The sequence below is a fragment of the Zea mays genome, chromosome 7, assembly GCF_902167145.1.
Source record: "Zea mays cultivar B73 chromosome 7, Zm-B73-REFERENCE-NAM-5.0, whole genome shotgun sequence".
In the NCBI taxonomy this organism is placed as follows: Eukaryota; Viridiplantae; Streptophyta; class Magnoliopsida; order Poales; family Poaceae; genus Zea; species Zea mays.
This window is the reverse complement of record NC_050102.1, coordinates 183866601-183880807: the sequence shown is the minus strand read 5'-3', so window position 1 is coordinate 183880807 and position 14207 is coordinate 183866601. Positions and strand designations below refer to the sequence as shown.

Genomic DNA, 14207 nt, shown 5'->3' with positions numbered 1-14207 from the left:
TTGGCCTTTGCTTGAAAGGTCATGGATTCAAATCTCCTTGAGGACATATTTTTTTTTTAATTTTAGCTAGGCGTGGACTGTACGGGGGAATGAGAATTGCGGAGAGGGGGAAAAAATGGGAATGACAGAACATGAGAATGAGAAACGCAGAACAAGAAATGGTAATGGTGGCAGAACGGGAATGACAAAACATGAATAGTGACAGAACACAGAATTACAGACTACTCTTTGATTATATCGTCTACTACTGTTGGTGACCATCAGAACGCTATCACTAATAACAGCTATAAAAATAAACTTATTTTTGACAACTTAAGATTGTGGTCCGAGATAAAGTCTAAGTCACTATTTCCGACGGTTAATAGCTAATATATTACGGTTTAACCGTCAGAATTTATATACGATTTATTGTTATGCTCGTGTTGGACTAAAACTTTCTAACTCGGTCCCATTGAATAAAATTGAAAACGATAACGAGGTGACCAATTTCATAATCATATCCCACGGCTGATAGAAACATGAACGTGTATGTAAACTGGGTTGGGTCTGAATGAGAATAGGCAAAGAAAAAAAAAGGCCAAGGTCGACAAGCTGGCTCGACACTCAAAATGAGTTTGAGCTGAGCCTGTTTTTGTGGCTCGAGAAAATAGTGAGCATACTCGGTTCTACTCGTGAACTGTCTCGTGGCTCAACCCAACAATAATTTATTACATAAAATCCTAATTACATATAATATTAATACAAAAAGTTATTATATAAAATTAATCTATTTTCTATACTATATTAATACTTTATTTATTTTATTAATTTAAAATTCACTCTTAAGATTTTATATTATAACTAGGTACGTGCCCGTGCGTTGCTACGGTTTTCATTTATTATATAGGTAGACCTTGTGAAATAAATTTTAGAGAAGTCAATTCAACTTTAGTTCAACATCTTGATCTTTTCAATGATCCAAAGCTGAACACTCGTAGAGTACACAACATTTATAGCTTTACATGTTGCCTTTCTCTCTAAAACCAGCACTACATGATGTTGAATTGATGATGCGCCTCACAACGATGGCTAATGCGTTGAAGAATTCTCATCTTTGTTGCTATAGCATTTTTTTCTCTGACGAGGAAATCAACATGTCATCAATTCTTAGCCTTCCTACCTCTCTTAGCAAGTTGGGCTTTCATCGTGCCCTTTTTAGGGCCCTTTTCTACAACCTTCACCTTTTTCGATGCCTTCCCCTACATGTCACGTGAAACATGTTGGATTCCCCATCAGGTGCACTATGATGTTGCAACAAGCATTGATCTGAGCAAAGAAAAAAATCGATCAAAAAATAAATTGTTCTAAATACTAAGGAAAATGCTCCAAGCAAAGAGAAATGTTCTGAGAAAGGAAAAAGTTATAACCAAAAAACTAAAATTGTTATAATCACCAGAACTGATCAAGGAATTTTTTTGATGAAGCAAAGAATATTTGAGCACCAATAGTAAATTTACAAGCAATAAAAATTTTATGAGAAAGACAGAAGTGTCCGGATGAAAATAAAATGTTCCATGGAATCAAAGTTAAATTATTGGAGCCAACTCACATATGTAGTGATCATGTGCCAAAAGATAATTATAAACTGGTGCAAAATATATAGCAGGATGGAACAAATCAAAACGGACCAGAGAACTTGCTTGCACGTTTGCACCTAAATACTGCTTGCACAACCACCATTGCCCTAGCTAAAAGCAATCTTTTATATTGAAACACGCTGGACATTGAGGCCTCAGCGCTTCAGGCGTATGGTGGAGCCTTGGCGTCAGGCAATTTTCAAAAGGATAAAAAACACACGAGCCAAGGAAAATAATTTTTGGAGATGATTGCCATGAAATAAAGCGACTACGCCCTTGCACCACTCCACGGCCACAGGTCTGCTGGCTGGTCCACATGAAGCTGGGGGGCTTAATAACAAACGGGTTTCTGTCAGTGGTGTTATGTGCAGTTCTGCAGTAACAAGTTGCAAAATGGGGGAAAGTATTTCATATTTTCATAGCATGCACCTACTCTTCTGTGAAATCGACTATAGTTTATCGCAGACAAGAATCAGTTACATATATATCAGACGTCTGATTGCTTGTGTATCGCGAAATAGCGCACTAAAACTGTGCCAAAGCCCTTCTATATCCAAGACGGTCTAGGTCATTCCCTCATGAAGATTGACAACCCTAGACAAACCTAGCCTACCATAAAGCATCCAGGACTTTCTTCATCTGGACATAAAATTAGCGAACAGGTGAAGAGAAGAAAATAACCAGTGAATACACAATAAATCCAGCCAGAAGGATCCCTCCATAGACAAAAGCCTGGGATGACTGCTTTGGATGACTATATTCAATGCTACAGCATTTCATCTTGTCTCTCTCGTTAGCTAGAACACGTTCCACATACCTGTCAAGAGAAGGGGGGAAAGGGTAAAAATGTTTCGAATGAAACAAAATGAAAATAATGAGTTTCAAAAAGATAGCACAAGAGTAGCCAGATGCAAATATAACATCTCTATATAAACATACTGTTGTGTAAAAATAGTGCTTTGCAGGATGTCGGTACTGTTTTGATATGCATCGATCAGCTGGTGGTCATACAATAAGGAAGACAAGTCCACGGGTTGCCCTTCAAGTTTCTACAAGGGGCACCATAGATGAAGGAAAATTAGAACATATATATGCATTATTTCATCATGAAAGTACACTTATGCAATGTATGGTATATAATACTTACATCCAGGTATTCTTCTAACTTCTCAACAAGATCATGGGGAAAAGGCTCCGGTAGATTGGTTACCTTCTTATAGAATTTCTCTACCCATAACTCAGTGGTGGACTTGTTTTTATTACCTTTCACAAGTTCTTCTAATGGCGTCTTAAGATGCTCTGATGCAAAAGATTGGACAAACTGCACCAGACCAGAGATAGTAGTTATACTTTCTGTGCATTTGAGGAAATAAGTGAATAAAAGTAGGCTGAATTGCATGTAGGACCTCTGATGTGTCTCTTATTTTGCGAAGAGCAGCATTGACTTGAGCATAAATTGTAGTTCTCTACAAACAATAAAACATGGGTTACATAGTGGATATGAAAGCACAGAAGAAACAATTTATGCCAGTGAAATATCAACAGACTAAAAAATAATACGACCATGATTATACAGTAAGCATAATACCAAGATTTGTTGGATTTAGATAATTGGATGCATCAAATATCCTGATTCCTGACAGGTTGAAAGCCTCCAAAAGGTCACAGGAACATAGTACAAGTGTTTTTGGTGGCTGGAATGGCTTGCCTTTTCTATTTTCTCTTCTACTACTACTATTATAACCAATGTGAGCTACAAATAAAGCAATGATAGCCCCTAATAAATGCAGGATATTACTCAACTAATCAGCATATTACTTCCTATTATTCCATGCTGAAATTTAGCTAAAGTAAATGCTATGAACCTAGACACGGGATTATTTCCAACATACCCAAGTTATGTTGATCCAAAAAATTGAAACTGGCAAACTCAGACAGAAACAATTGGGGCATAGTTTGGCCTCGTTTTCCTTTGTTGGTTTGCATACCTATGCACTGTGCAAACCATTGGAAGCATGAACAGATTTTCTACTTTAAGCTGCACTTCGACATAGGAGCATTGACCTCCCTCGCTCCCTGCCTACTCATTGTACATATCATAGAAATAAAAAAAATGTTGTTGATAACATTACCAGTGCTACATCCTAAAGAATTTGACTGATCTGGGAGGAGTTCGAGAATGGTCCAAACGGATGACAGCCTGCAGCCCACAGCCAGTTCACTACATGTCTTTCATGAATACATGATGCTCTTTCATATGGTGCACTCAGACCGTCAACTGCTGATGCCAGACCAGCCAAGATGTGGCGCTGTGCGATAGATGGAAGAGCAAACTGCCTAGTCATATAGAAACCAAGCACCCAGTACACAATCGAAATTCCACGGCGCCGATCAGCCAAAAATATCTAGTGATTTTCTGCAAGCAAGCTGTCAATACAAGATTGATAGCAACCCCATAGCGCTAACAAGTAACAACCTAATAGCAAAAAAAATTATATGTCAGCCACTGGTTCCACAGTTCCAACCAACATAAAACTGTCATCACGGGGTCCAATCTCTCACCAAATTCGAACAGCTACAATCAAGCACAAGCAGAGCATTAACGAAAGCTGTAAGGCCACCAATAATCGAATCTGAAGCATGTCGAGTGAGGGTAGAGGAGACAGAGAAAAGGGAGATTTCTCCAAATTTAGCTTCCAATGATCCAATCCCCCACCAAAGCAACGAAACCCAAGCAGAAAAACCACGGAAGACCAGAGATCGAGCGCACTCACCAGGGTCACAGAGTTTGAAGAACCTCTCCACATCCGCCCCGGATGGAAAATATATCCCTTGCCCTTGCCCCCGTTCGTCTCACCGTGATGCGCGTCCACCAGACTCCCCACCGCCTCGCCCGTGTTGCCATGACGCACGCGGTTCGCAAGGGAGGATGCGGCTATCGGAGACACGCCTTCCATGGAGAGAGCGGGGGCGGGGTACCCAATCCACGTGAGCATCGCAGACTCACCTTCCATAGAGAGCAGGCTGTCACGGGCGTGGAGAGAGCCGGGACGACGATCTGGGGAGGAGGACACGCCTTCCACGGAGATCGGGCTGTCGCAGACGCGCCTTCCATGGAGAGAGCCGGGGCGGCGATTCGGGGTGGAGGACGCTGGAAATCGGGTTGTCGCGGACGCGGAGAGAGTCGGGGCGGGGTTTAGGGACGACGCGAGCATCGCGGACTCGACTTCCATGGAGAGCGTTGATGGCGGGGAGCAGATGGGGAGGAAGGAGGATGGGGATCTATGACGCGACAACCTTCCTTGACGGGCGCGTCCGCGTTGATGGCGGATGGGCAGAACCGTGCACCAAAAGATTGTGGACGTCTACAGTAGCGTCTTAAGTAGTAGTAGAGATTTATACGGTAAGTTCGCACTTATTTGCAGGCGAGCCGGCACCAAAACGGCTCATCTCGGTTCCAACTTCCAACTTCCACGGATAGGATGAGCCACGGAAAAATGAACTTACAAAAAGAATCCCGTGTTGGGCTGACCTGGACCTTATTGTCCTAACGGGAAATAGATGAAATGGGCCCTGCGATTTGGCGGGAGCCTAGTCCAAAGTTGAACGTGAGCTCGAGATAGAACATGGCCCAGCTCAGCCCCGAGCCGACCCTGTCTTCTCCGTTCAGCCTCCGCCCTCCGCTCTGCCTCTGCGTCTTCCACCCTTTGCCATTTGCTTGCAATGTCTAATACCTGAGTGAGAGAGCTTCCTCAGTCCATGGAGGTGTCGTCGAGGCTCCAAAGCCTCCTCAGACCCTTCCTACTCTGCCGCTCCCGCGCCGCAGGGATGACCCTCCAAACCCTAGCTCTTTGCTCCCCGCCGCCTCCTCCGCGCATCCCATCTTCCTTCCTCCTCCGAACGCGCCGTCTACCTCCTCCCTTTCCCCATGGCGGCCCATCCCGTCTTCTTTTCCACAGCACCTTCGCCTCCGTCTCCCCGGCCCCCGCCCCTGCTCCAGGGAGGGACCACCTCAACTCCAAGGAACAGGGACCCCCGCCCGCGCCCTTGCCTCCGCCACCGCCAGAGGAGCTCGCCTCCGAAGACGAGTCCTACTACCACGAGCACCTTCTCGAAGTGGCGCAGGAGAACCAGTCACGGGTCGTCCCCGTCAAGGCATTCTTTCTATGCACCAGGTATTGGTTGTTGAGTGTTAGACCCCCTCCCTCTCTCTCTGCTAATCTGCTTTCTTTGGTTGGTGATGAACTAACCTCTCGCAGCATCGACCTGCGGAGCCTGCAGTCCCAGAATTCCTTCAATGTCATTCCACCCACATCGCGTGCCACCAACTACGTTGTCCTTAGATACTACGATGTCAAGGGAGACCCCGAGGTACTTCCTGCTTCATCACCCTGGAATCCCTAAGTGTTGACTGTTGAATTGCAAACTACTCTCACTTTGTTGAGATGCTAAACTATTTTCTGAGATGGAGCTGACATAGATGAGAGCCATTGCCACTACATAAAGGGCTGTGTTTATTTTCTGAGATGGTTTGTTAAGGACCTGACATAGAGTGGAGACTTGCTGGGTTGGTTCTTATCTCATTCTCTCACAGGGTTTTAAGTCTGGTGTCATAGATGAGAGCCATTGCCACTACATGGTCGTTTTCCAATATGGGTCCATTGTGCTGTTTAATGTTTCTGATCATGAAGCAGATGGATACCTGAAAATTGTTGAGAAGCATGCATCTGGTTTACTTCCAGAGATGAGAAAGGATGGTAAGCCCCAAAACGCACACTTTTCCTAAAGGAGTAGAGTTTCTCGTTCTTTTATCTGCTCTGAATGCTTTAAATATTTGCGTCTGTCATGGACCTTCGGTCCATGGGGATAGCTGTCTTCTCCGGCGAGGTTATACCCCTCTGCCGCAGGCTTGGTTCTAGGGTAGCAGCCCTAGGCGCTTGAGAGGGTCATTGCAAGGGAGAGAGATTGGTTTGATAATGATCTTGCTTGATTTATTCCCTGCTGCCATGTGGCTTATAAATAGCCCTATGGCTAACCAACTTCTCCTACAAACTCTCAACTAACTCCTACTTTCTTGGACTTATCTGATGCTAACTAACTCTCCACAATTCTCTCATCTCAATCTTATTCTCTAGCCTTATCCCAGCTCGTCTCAATCTTATTCTCTAGCCTTATCCCAGCCTGGCTGTTGCCTCTCGCTCCCTATGATGCCCATGACATCTCCCCCTTCCTTGAGGACCAGCTCGTCCTCGAGCTGCCATAGACTTACCTGACACGACTTAAGGTTAAGCCTTTTACATCTCGGCTTACCTTTATTATTTAAGACGAAAATACAAAATAATTGTGGAACTAAAATATAAATTTGAACTGCAGCTATGTCCTCCTGTCCTCCTGGATCCCAAGGAAAGAGCTGAACTGCGGACTTCACGTTGGATGAAAGGTGAAGGAGGAACCAACCCGTCCTTATGTTGGGTCTGTCCAGCATCAAGGTAGTTGCCCGAATGAAGGAGACGACCCACTTTGGCCGTGCAGGGGGGCTGCATACCCAGATCTCGACTTCTACAGGGGGTTCAAAAAGTATAGACGAGACCTGGTAGTTGGGCGCGCAGGCTGCGAGTTGGTGCAACGATGAGCTGATCAGCAAGTGCAGCTTCCGCACCGCCCGCCTAACAAGGAAACCGCGCACTGCGGCTTGCAGGCGCACCACGGCCTGCTCATGTGATGATGGCCGTGGGGTGGCCCTGGAGGCCACAGCAAGGTGCTTCTCCCCACGAAGGGACTGTACCTGGCGGCGTGCCAGGAACCCTCGCGCTGTCGCCTGAAGCCGCACCGCTGCTTGGAGTTCCTTTTCTGTCTTCTCCTTGTAGCGGTGGAACATCACAACTAATTGATCCCACTTCTCTTCGAGCCGAGTGAATGCATCTAGAGTTGTTGAGGGCGGGTGGGAGGGCGTTGCGGCGGCAGATGGCGCGGCGGCTGGTGGTGGTGAGGGATGGGCGGCTGGTGGTGGTGAGGATAACCTGGAGCTGATACCAGGTGTCATGGACCTTCGGTCCATGGGGATAGCTGTCTTCTCCGGCGAGGTTATACCCCTCTGCCGCAGGCTTGGTTCTAGGGTAGCAGCCCTAGGCGCTTGAGAGGGTCATTGCAAGGGAGAGAGATTGGTTTGATAATGATCTTGCTTGATTTATTCCCTGCTGCCATGTGGCTTATAAATAGCCCTATGGCTAACCAACTTCTCCTACAAACTCTCAACTAACTCCTACTTTCTTGGACTTATCTGATGCTAACTAACTCTCCACAATTCTCTCATCTCAATCTTATTCTCTAGCCTTATCCCAGCTCGTCTCAATCTTATTCTCTAGCCTTATCCCAGCCTGGCTGTTGCCTCTCGCTCCCTATGATGCCCATGACAGCGTCGCAGTAGTACTATCAGTTGAATGGGTTCATACTGTTACAAGTAAAATATATTACATGGTATTAGAGACATGTATAGAAAATTGAACTCTATTTTACATCTCTCTTCTTTGATCAACGATGGCAAACAAAAAATATCATATGATATCTTGGTTGCTTGGGAGGTTTGGAAACACTGGAATGCCTTTGTGTTCGAAGGGGCAAAACCATGTTTCGAGGCTGTTATGCAGGCTGTGTCCAATACCAGCAGCATTTGGTGTATGGCTGGAGCTTCCGTGCTACATATCTTGCTCCTGCAGTTGCTCACTCCGGATTTTAATCCGTGAGTCGTGGCTTTTAGGATAGGGTCGAGTCTTTTTGTAAATCCAACGAGTCTGTAAAGACTTTTGTGTTGGGAGTGGGTGCTACCCCTCTCCTTTTGTACACCACCTCTTTCTTTCTTAATGAAATGACACACAACTCTCCTGTGTAGTTCGAGAAAAAAAAAAGATATCTGTATTTTATGGTTTGCAGTTTCCACATGATGGTGCCCAAATTTCATGGAAAGTTTAATGACGAGAACTGTTCTTGACTTGTTGAGGGTCACAATCCCATTTTGTGATTTTCCAAATAGACATGGACATTTGCCATGGTTGTTGAGGCGGTAAGTAAGGCGAATAATAACAAAAAAACACATAAGTAAATAGATAGATCATATATATCGTAGGACATACAAGAAAGTTGATAAAATGGTGACAGCGAGAGCAGCAGAGATAGAGGAGGGGCAGAGAGAAGATGAGAGGAAAGAGAGCTTGAGACAGAGGAGAGAGCAGCAGGGATAGAGGTGTGGCTTACCAGCTAGGAGCAGAGGCACAGCGCACAGGTACATAGGTGGTGGTGGGCAGGACGAACAGGGATGACACGTGGTGTAGGGGTGAGGCGCGCGCGTGGCGGCTGGGGGCAGCGCGAGCAGGGGGTAGTTTTGGGTGGGGGAGGTGTGGGCTAGGGCTATTACCCTAATACTCTCCCATGGCATCCACTACAGGGGTAATTTTGGGCGGACTAGTTTCTACTTGTTTGCATTTACCATTGTGGATTTGTGGGTGCTGTCGTGTCGTCTAATCGTTACCATTGCCATGGACATAACCTTAAAATCTGCTAATTGCAGACTATGCTGTTGTTGAAAAGCCTACCCTAGAGACATGGATGCAAGGTGGTCTTGACTATATCGTGCTTCGGGATCTGAGTATTGATGGGATCCGTACAATTGGAAGTGTCCTGGGTCAGAGTATTGCTCTTGACTACTATATCCGTCAAGTATGTACAAGTCAGTAACAGAGATGTTGTTATGATACATTAAGGAATCTACTAAGCTATTTAATTATCTTCGATGATAGGTGGATGGAATGGTAGCTGAGTTCACAGATATCAACCGTGGAATGGAAAAAACTGGTACCTTCACTATGGAGAGGAAGAAGCTTTTCCAGCTTGTAGGGAAGGCCAACTCTAACTTGGCTGATGTTATTCTTAAGCTTGGACTCTTTGAGAGGTATCATATCTTCATGCTGACTAGTTCAGTTTTCCTAAATGCAAATAATCTGAGTATTCCTTGTTTTGTTCCCCAAAAATAAAGGCTAATATCCTTTCTTTGCGTTTTCAAACGTTTGGTTGTGCTGTTGTTCTTTGAATTTGATTGTTGCACGGATATTCTCTTGCGCTAGAAGTGGATGTTGTCATCCTGTAGTCAGAAATGAATATTGGTGATGTCCATGAAGCTGCTGCTTAGTTCAACCATATCAGAGTCAAGCTTTTGCTTTATTTCTAGTTTACCTTTAGCTTCATCTAATTCTGAAAAAGACCGATCTTGCATAATTGTTGTAAAAAATGAACCCAAATTACCAATTAAGCATCGCATGAATTTCAGACGGTATTCGTGAGATTAGTGGCCTTAATATTTCTGGGCACAAGAAAGAGTTTCGTTTGGCCTTTCTGTGAGTTGAAAAAGATTATTAATTTAATTGTTGTCTGAGATCTGAATTTGGCAAATCCTTTTCTTGTAATTTAATTTGTCAGTATTATTTCTTTTGGTGCTTTTCTCCTTGTTTTAATGTTGCCTGGCATAGTTGTTGCATTTTCTTTGACACTGAATTGAACTTGTATGTTTATACTATTAGAGCACACGTTTACTTTATTGGTTCCAGGTCAGACATAGCGTGGAAGAATGCAAACTATGCTCAGATCTGGGAATACCTTCGAGATGAATACGAGCTAACCCAGAGATTTGGGAACCTTGATTTTAAGTTGAAATTTGTTGAGGTAAGGCAGATGCAAAGCATTCTCTGATCAGGAGTGTTTTATGGCTGTTTGCTTCTGTATATTCTGATGTGTGTTTGTTTTGAAATCTGCAGCACAACATCAGGTTTCTTCAGGAGATCCTTCAGAACAGGAAGTCGGATTTTCTGGAATGGCTTATCATCATCCTGATCAGTGTTGAGATCTTGATATCTGTTTATAACATAATACAGGAGCAGATGTAGGGCTTTGTTCCATCCTGAACACGAGATGCATATGTTTTGACCGTGGATTCTGTGATGCCCTGCTGCCGTTGGCACAACCTCGATTTGTAAAGAAACATACGTACTAGAGACTGGATCCGATTCGACCTCTATACTCCTTATAAATTAATTCCTCAGACATATGGTTTGGTGATTGCATTTGCATGTTGTCAGTCAGTCAGCTGTCCTTTCTACTGGTAAAGGAATGTCACCATGTTCTCGTCTGCTTGCCCACTCAAAAGTGCTGATGCTGGGCAGGTACCCTTCTAGAAATTGAATGTGCTTATTAGTTTACTTTGAGTCCTGTAGTGTCATGAGGTGGTAGCCTAGAGCATAGAGGTTCATATGGATAGGATCAGGGTTAAGATTAGTAGATAAAGATTAGATAAGATTAAGTTAGTTATTTGGGATTAGATTAAATAAGATTGAGTTAGTTACTTGGTAGCCAAGTCTTCCTATCTATATAAGGATGTGTTGTACCTCCTTAAGAAAAAAAGAAATAAAGAAGAATTAGTCATAGATCTCTCCAATAGTTTAGTCCCTTTCGAGTCGGTTTCGCTCGGCTATCTTCCCGATGCTGTTTATCTCCCTATGAATTAGGATTCATAACATTTGGTATCATGAGTTAGGGATCTTCCCACGACTTCTGTTGTGGGCGATGTACATGTACGCACCTGGCGTGAGCTTGCTCGTGTCAGGGCAAATCTGGAGTAGGCTCGATCTGCTATCCTCTAGCTTTGTGATGTACTCACGACAAATGTGGAGTCTGAACGATGATCAGCGACGACAACACGACTGCAGGTGGCTGCACGTGGCTTTCTAGTGCGGCGTCTAGTGTGGCAAGTTGCAGGCAACGTCAAGCACGTGGCTTTCTAGTGCGGCGTCTAGTGTGGCAAGTTGCAGCAGCGGCGCAACGTCAAGCACGAAAAGCAGTGGGCGCAGTTTGTAGGCTGTGATCTGCCGTTCCCTGACACAACGACTTACATCGATATTGCGCGTTGAACAACACGCGACATATGGGGTGGCAGGGCCTTCAGCAGGGTTGACCGATCCTCCACTCTAGTTCACCATTCTGATCCATAGTCATGTGGACATTAAGAACATGTCTGGTTGGTTGGCGCTGTCTCCACTGGAACTCGTGGCAGCTCATGCCGTAGGAATGGTGAGCTGCCACATCTTGGCCTTTGCAGCCTAGACGAGGTTGTTCCCATGGGATCCAGGGAGACCAACCTTGGCATATGTTAGGTTTTTTATTTTATTTGCAAGTAAATTAAAGCCAAGATGTAAAAGGCTTCTAGTTAGGGTTGCACTTTCACATGCATATCGAGTTAGACAGCAAGGCTGTTGCCATGCACCCCATTACAGCTCAAGAACGAGCTGTCTTCGAAGGGTGGGGGAATGTCATGGTAAGACAGCCCAGGGCATGGAGGCTTATAGGGATAGGCTCAGGATCATGATTAATGGATAAAGATTAGATTAGATAAGATTGAGTTTGTTACTTAGGATTAGATTAGATAAGATTGAATTAGTTACTTGGTAGTCAAGTCTTTCTATCTACATAAGGATGGGATGTACCTCCTTAAGAAAAAAAGGAATGACGAAGAATTAGTCCCAGATCTCTCCAATAATCTAGTCCCTCCCAAGCCGACTCCGCCCGACCATCTTCTCGACATTGTTTATCCCCTATGAACTAGGATTCATAACATGTAGCTTCCATAAATCCAATTCAAACATCACAATGAAATTAAGGACTTGCATGCTTGAATACTGGTAATATCAAATCCAATAAACCAAACTATATAGATTTATTTATTTTAAACCTTTTTAAATTATTTCTAAAAACAACATTAGAGTTCCCCCTACAAATTTAACCTGTTTTGTCATGCCAATCTCTCTGGCGCGATCAAACTAGATTATCGCATGGACTAGACTAGACCTGTTCAAATGTTGGGTTTTGGGTCGGGTTGTGAGTTGTTTAGCATGTCCTATCTTTTACTCACGTCTCCCTGTTGAACGCATCATGTTTAGTTTTTTGGGTTGGGTCAGATTTTTTTTGCTTTAGGTTGGGTTTTTGATTGGGTTGGAGTTTGGAACAAAATTTATGGCCCATGCCTGGCCCATGGATTATTATGGGTACAAAACTATAGTTCGTGTCCACCTGTTGCATTGGTTGGGTTAGGTTGGGTCAGGTTTTTTGAACACGTAGGATTGGTCAGGTCGGGTGGCCCATACTCAGGTCTAGACCAAACTGATGTGGTTGGTCTGCCAACGTGGCAGGTCATCCAAGCACGATAGGTGACGTGGCACCCCTTATCACACCATCAACTCGAACATGGTAGCTTCAGACCCACCTTGTGTGGTGCAACGTGGGATTGTCAAAGATTGTTCAACGATAAATATATGTGACATGTCATAAGATAAAAAATGAAGGTTAAAGCACGAGGCACGTGGATTTATACAAGTGTTGACATAGGAAATCGATTGGCAGTTGTCGACACGGTCAACACGGAGGAGTCGGGAGATCTGCTGTTGCTGCGATTGACTCTCCCGTGGCGCAACTATGGCAGCTTCCAGTGTTGCAGATGATCAAATCGGGCGTGCCACCTGGCTTGACCTGCTAACCAAGAAGCGGTGTGGTGGTCGGTGAATCACCCCACAAATACAAAAAAAACATTAAACCCCTAGCCTGATCATGTGCATTGGCCTATGATAGTCATGTAGATTGACTCTTTTAAGCAAATTATCTTCCGGTGGTCACGTAAACAAATATAAGATGTGCATTGAAGGCAATAAAAAGGTAAACCTACTTAAAAGCATGATTTAGACAATTAACTATCCTAGATTGATATATGTTATGCGCACAAACAAAAGTAAAGCAATGGGACAGAGAGCTACACTCACTACTCACGTTGGAAACAAATCCTAGGGTTAGATAAACAAAAGATTTATTCATAAGAACATCACAAAATCGATCTACAATGTGCATCGCCAAGATAACCCTAGGAACATCTACGACCATGATCCAATGCTCGTGCACGTGAATATGGATCCAAACCTTCAAGTAAGTCCATCTAGAACAAGCAAATACATCCTAAACATGTAAAGTAGGGTGCTAGATGTATATCGATCTTTTGAGTTGTCGTATGCATGTGTTACAATGCACATCATGGTTTGTAGTAAATAGACGGTTAATACACATCTAGCTACATGAAACTGATCTATAATATAAAGCATAAAAGAGATAGCAGATCAATAACACGTGACATAACTAGCAAATCTTACCAACAACAACGCTTAGTACAAGATTTACCATGATAGAGTAAGACATCAAACATCCCTAATGGATCCACGAGAGACAACATAAAGGAAACATGGCACTTACTTTGCAAATCCTAAAAAGGGCTGGCTATGCGTCGTAGTGTTGCGAGATACGCGTTGTAGGGAACGTATGCCTTCATCTTTTTCATGAGGAAAAGTTACATATTTATAGTTCAGAGACTTGGATGACACGTCCTTCCACCTAAACTAACCCTAGCTTTATTTCTATCTATGGATACATAACCCATTAGACCAATTGATACAACAAAAAATCGGCTCAAAGCAGATGACCCATTAAGCCACACAACCAAATTTTCTCGTA

At 43.9% G+C, this 14207-nt stretch overlaps 2 protein-coding genes across 3 annotated transcripts; one reads left to right on the top strand and one right to left on the bottom strand.

The window, feature by feature from the left end:
• Positions 1 to 929: 929 nt before the first annotated feature.
• Positions 930 to 4972, bottom strand: LOC100192045 (uncharacterized). Of its 2 annotated transcripts, NM_001365771.1 has the most exons (6): positions 4391 to 4972; positions 3023 to 3082; positions 2764 to 2937; positions 2556 to 2665; positions 2298 to 2433; positions 930 to 1305 (listed from the first exon to the last, which is right to left on the bottom strand). In NM_001365771.1, the coding sequence occupies exons 1-6, from the start codon at positions 4847 to 4849 to the stop codon at positions 1246 to 1248; spliced, it is 999 nt and encodes a 332-aa protein (NP_001352700.1). In that variant the 5' UTR covers positions 4850 to 4972; the 3' UTR covers positions 930 to 1245. The 2 variants fall into 2 exon arrangements, with proteins under 2 accessions (NP_001352700.1, NP_001337630.1); NM_001350701.1 differs by lacking the exon at positions 930 to 1305 and having other exon boundaries at positions 2013 to 2433.
• Positions 4973 to 5321: 349 nt separating this feature from the next.
• On the top strand, positions 5322 to 10743 carry LOC100194184 (uncharacterized). The gene is made up of 7 exons (NM_001359421.1): positions 5322 to 5791; positions 5876 to 5987; positions 6211 to 6373; positions 9181 to 9329; positions 9410 to 9561; positions 10214 to 10328; positions 10421 to 10743. The coding sequence occupies exons 1-7, from the start codon at positions 5376 to 5378 to the stop codon at positions 10547 to 10549; spliced, it is 1236 nt and encodes a 411-aa protein (NP_001346350.1). The 5' UTR covers positions 5322 to 5375; the 3' UTR covers positions 10550 to 10743.
• The last annotated feature ends 3464 nt before the right edge of the window (positions 10744 to 14207 follow it).

Bases quoted from the DNA above. Each gene is read 5' to 3' on its own strand.
- LOC100194184 (NM_001359421.1), top strand. From the start codon at position 5,376: ATGGAGGTGTCGTCGAGGCTCCAAAGCCTCCTCAGACCCTTCCTACTC. The intron at 5,792-5,875 runs GTATTGGTTGTT...AACCTCTCGCAG, and splicing joins GCATTCTTTCTATGCACCAG to CATCGACCTGCGGAGCCTGC. The intron at 9,330-9,409 runs GTATGTACAAGT...CTTCGATGATAG, and splicing joins TTGACTACTATATCCGTCAA to GTGGATGGAATGGTAGCTGA.
- LOC100192045 (NM_001365771.1), bottom strand. From the start codon at position 4,849: ATGGAAGTCGAGTCCGCGATGCTCGCGTCGTCCCTAAACCCCGCCCCG. The intron at 2,434-2,555 runs GTATGTTTATAT...TTCTCTTGACAG, and splicing joins AGCACTATTTTTACACAACA to GTATGTGGAACGTGTTCTAG. The intron at 1,306-2,297 runs GTTATTTTCTTC...TTCTTTGCTCAG, and splicing joins GATTTATTGTGTATTCACTG to ATCAATGCTTGTTGCAACAT.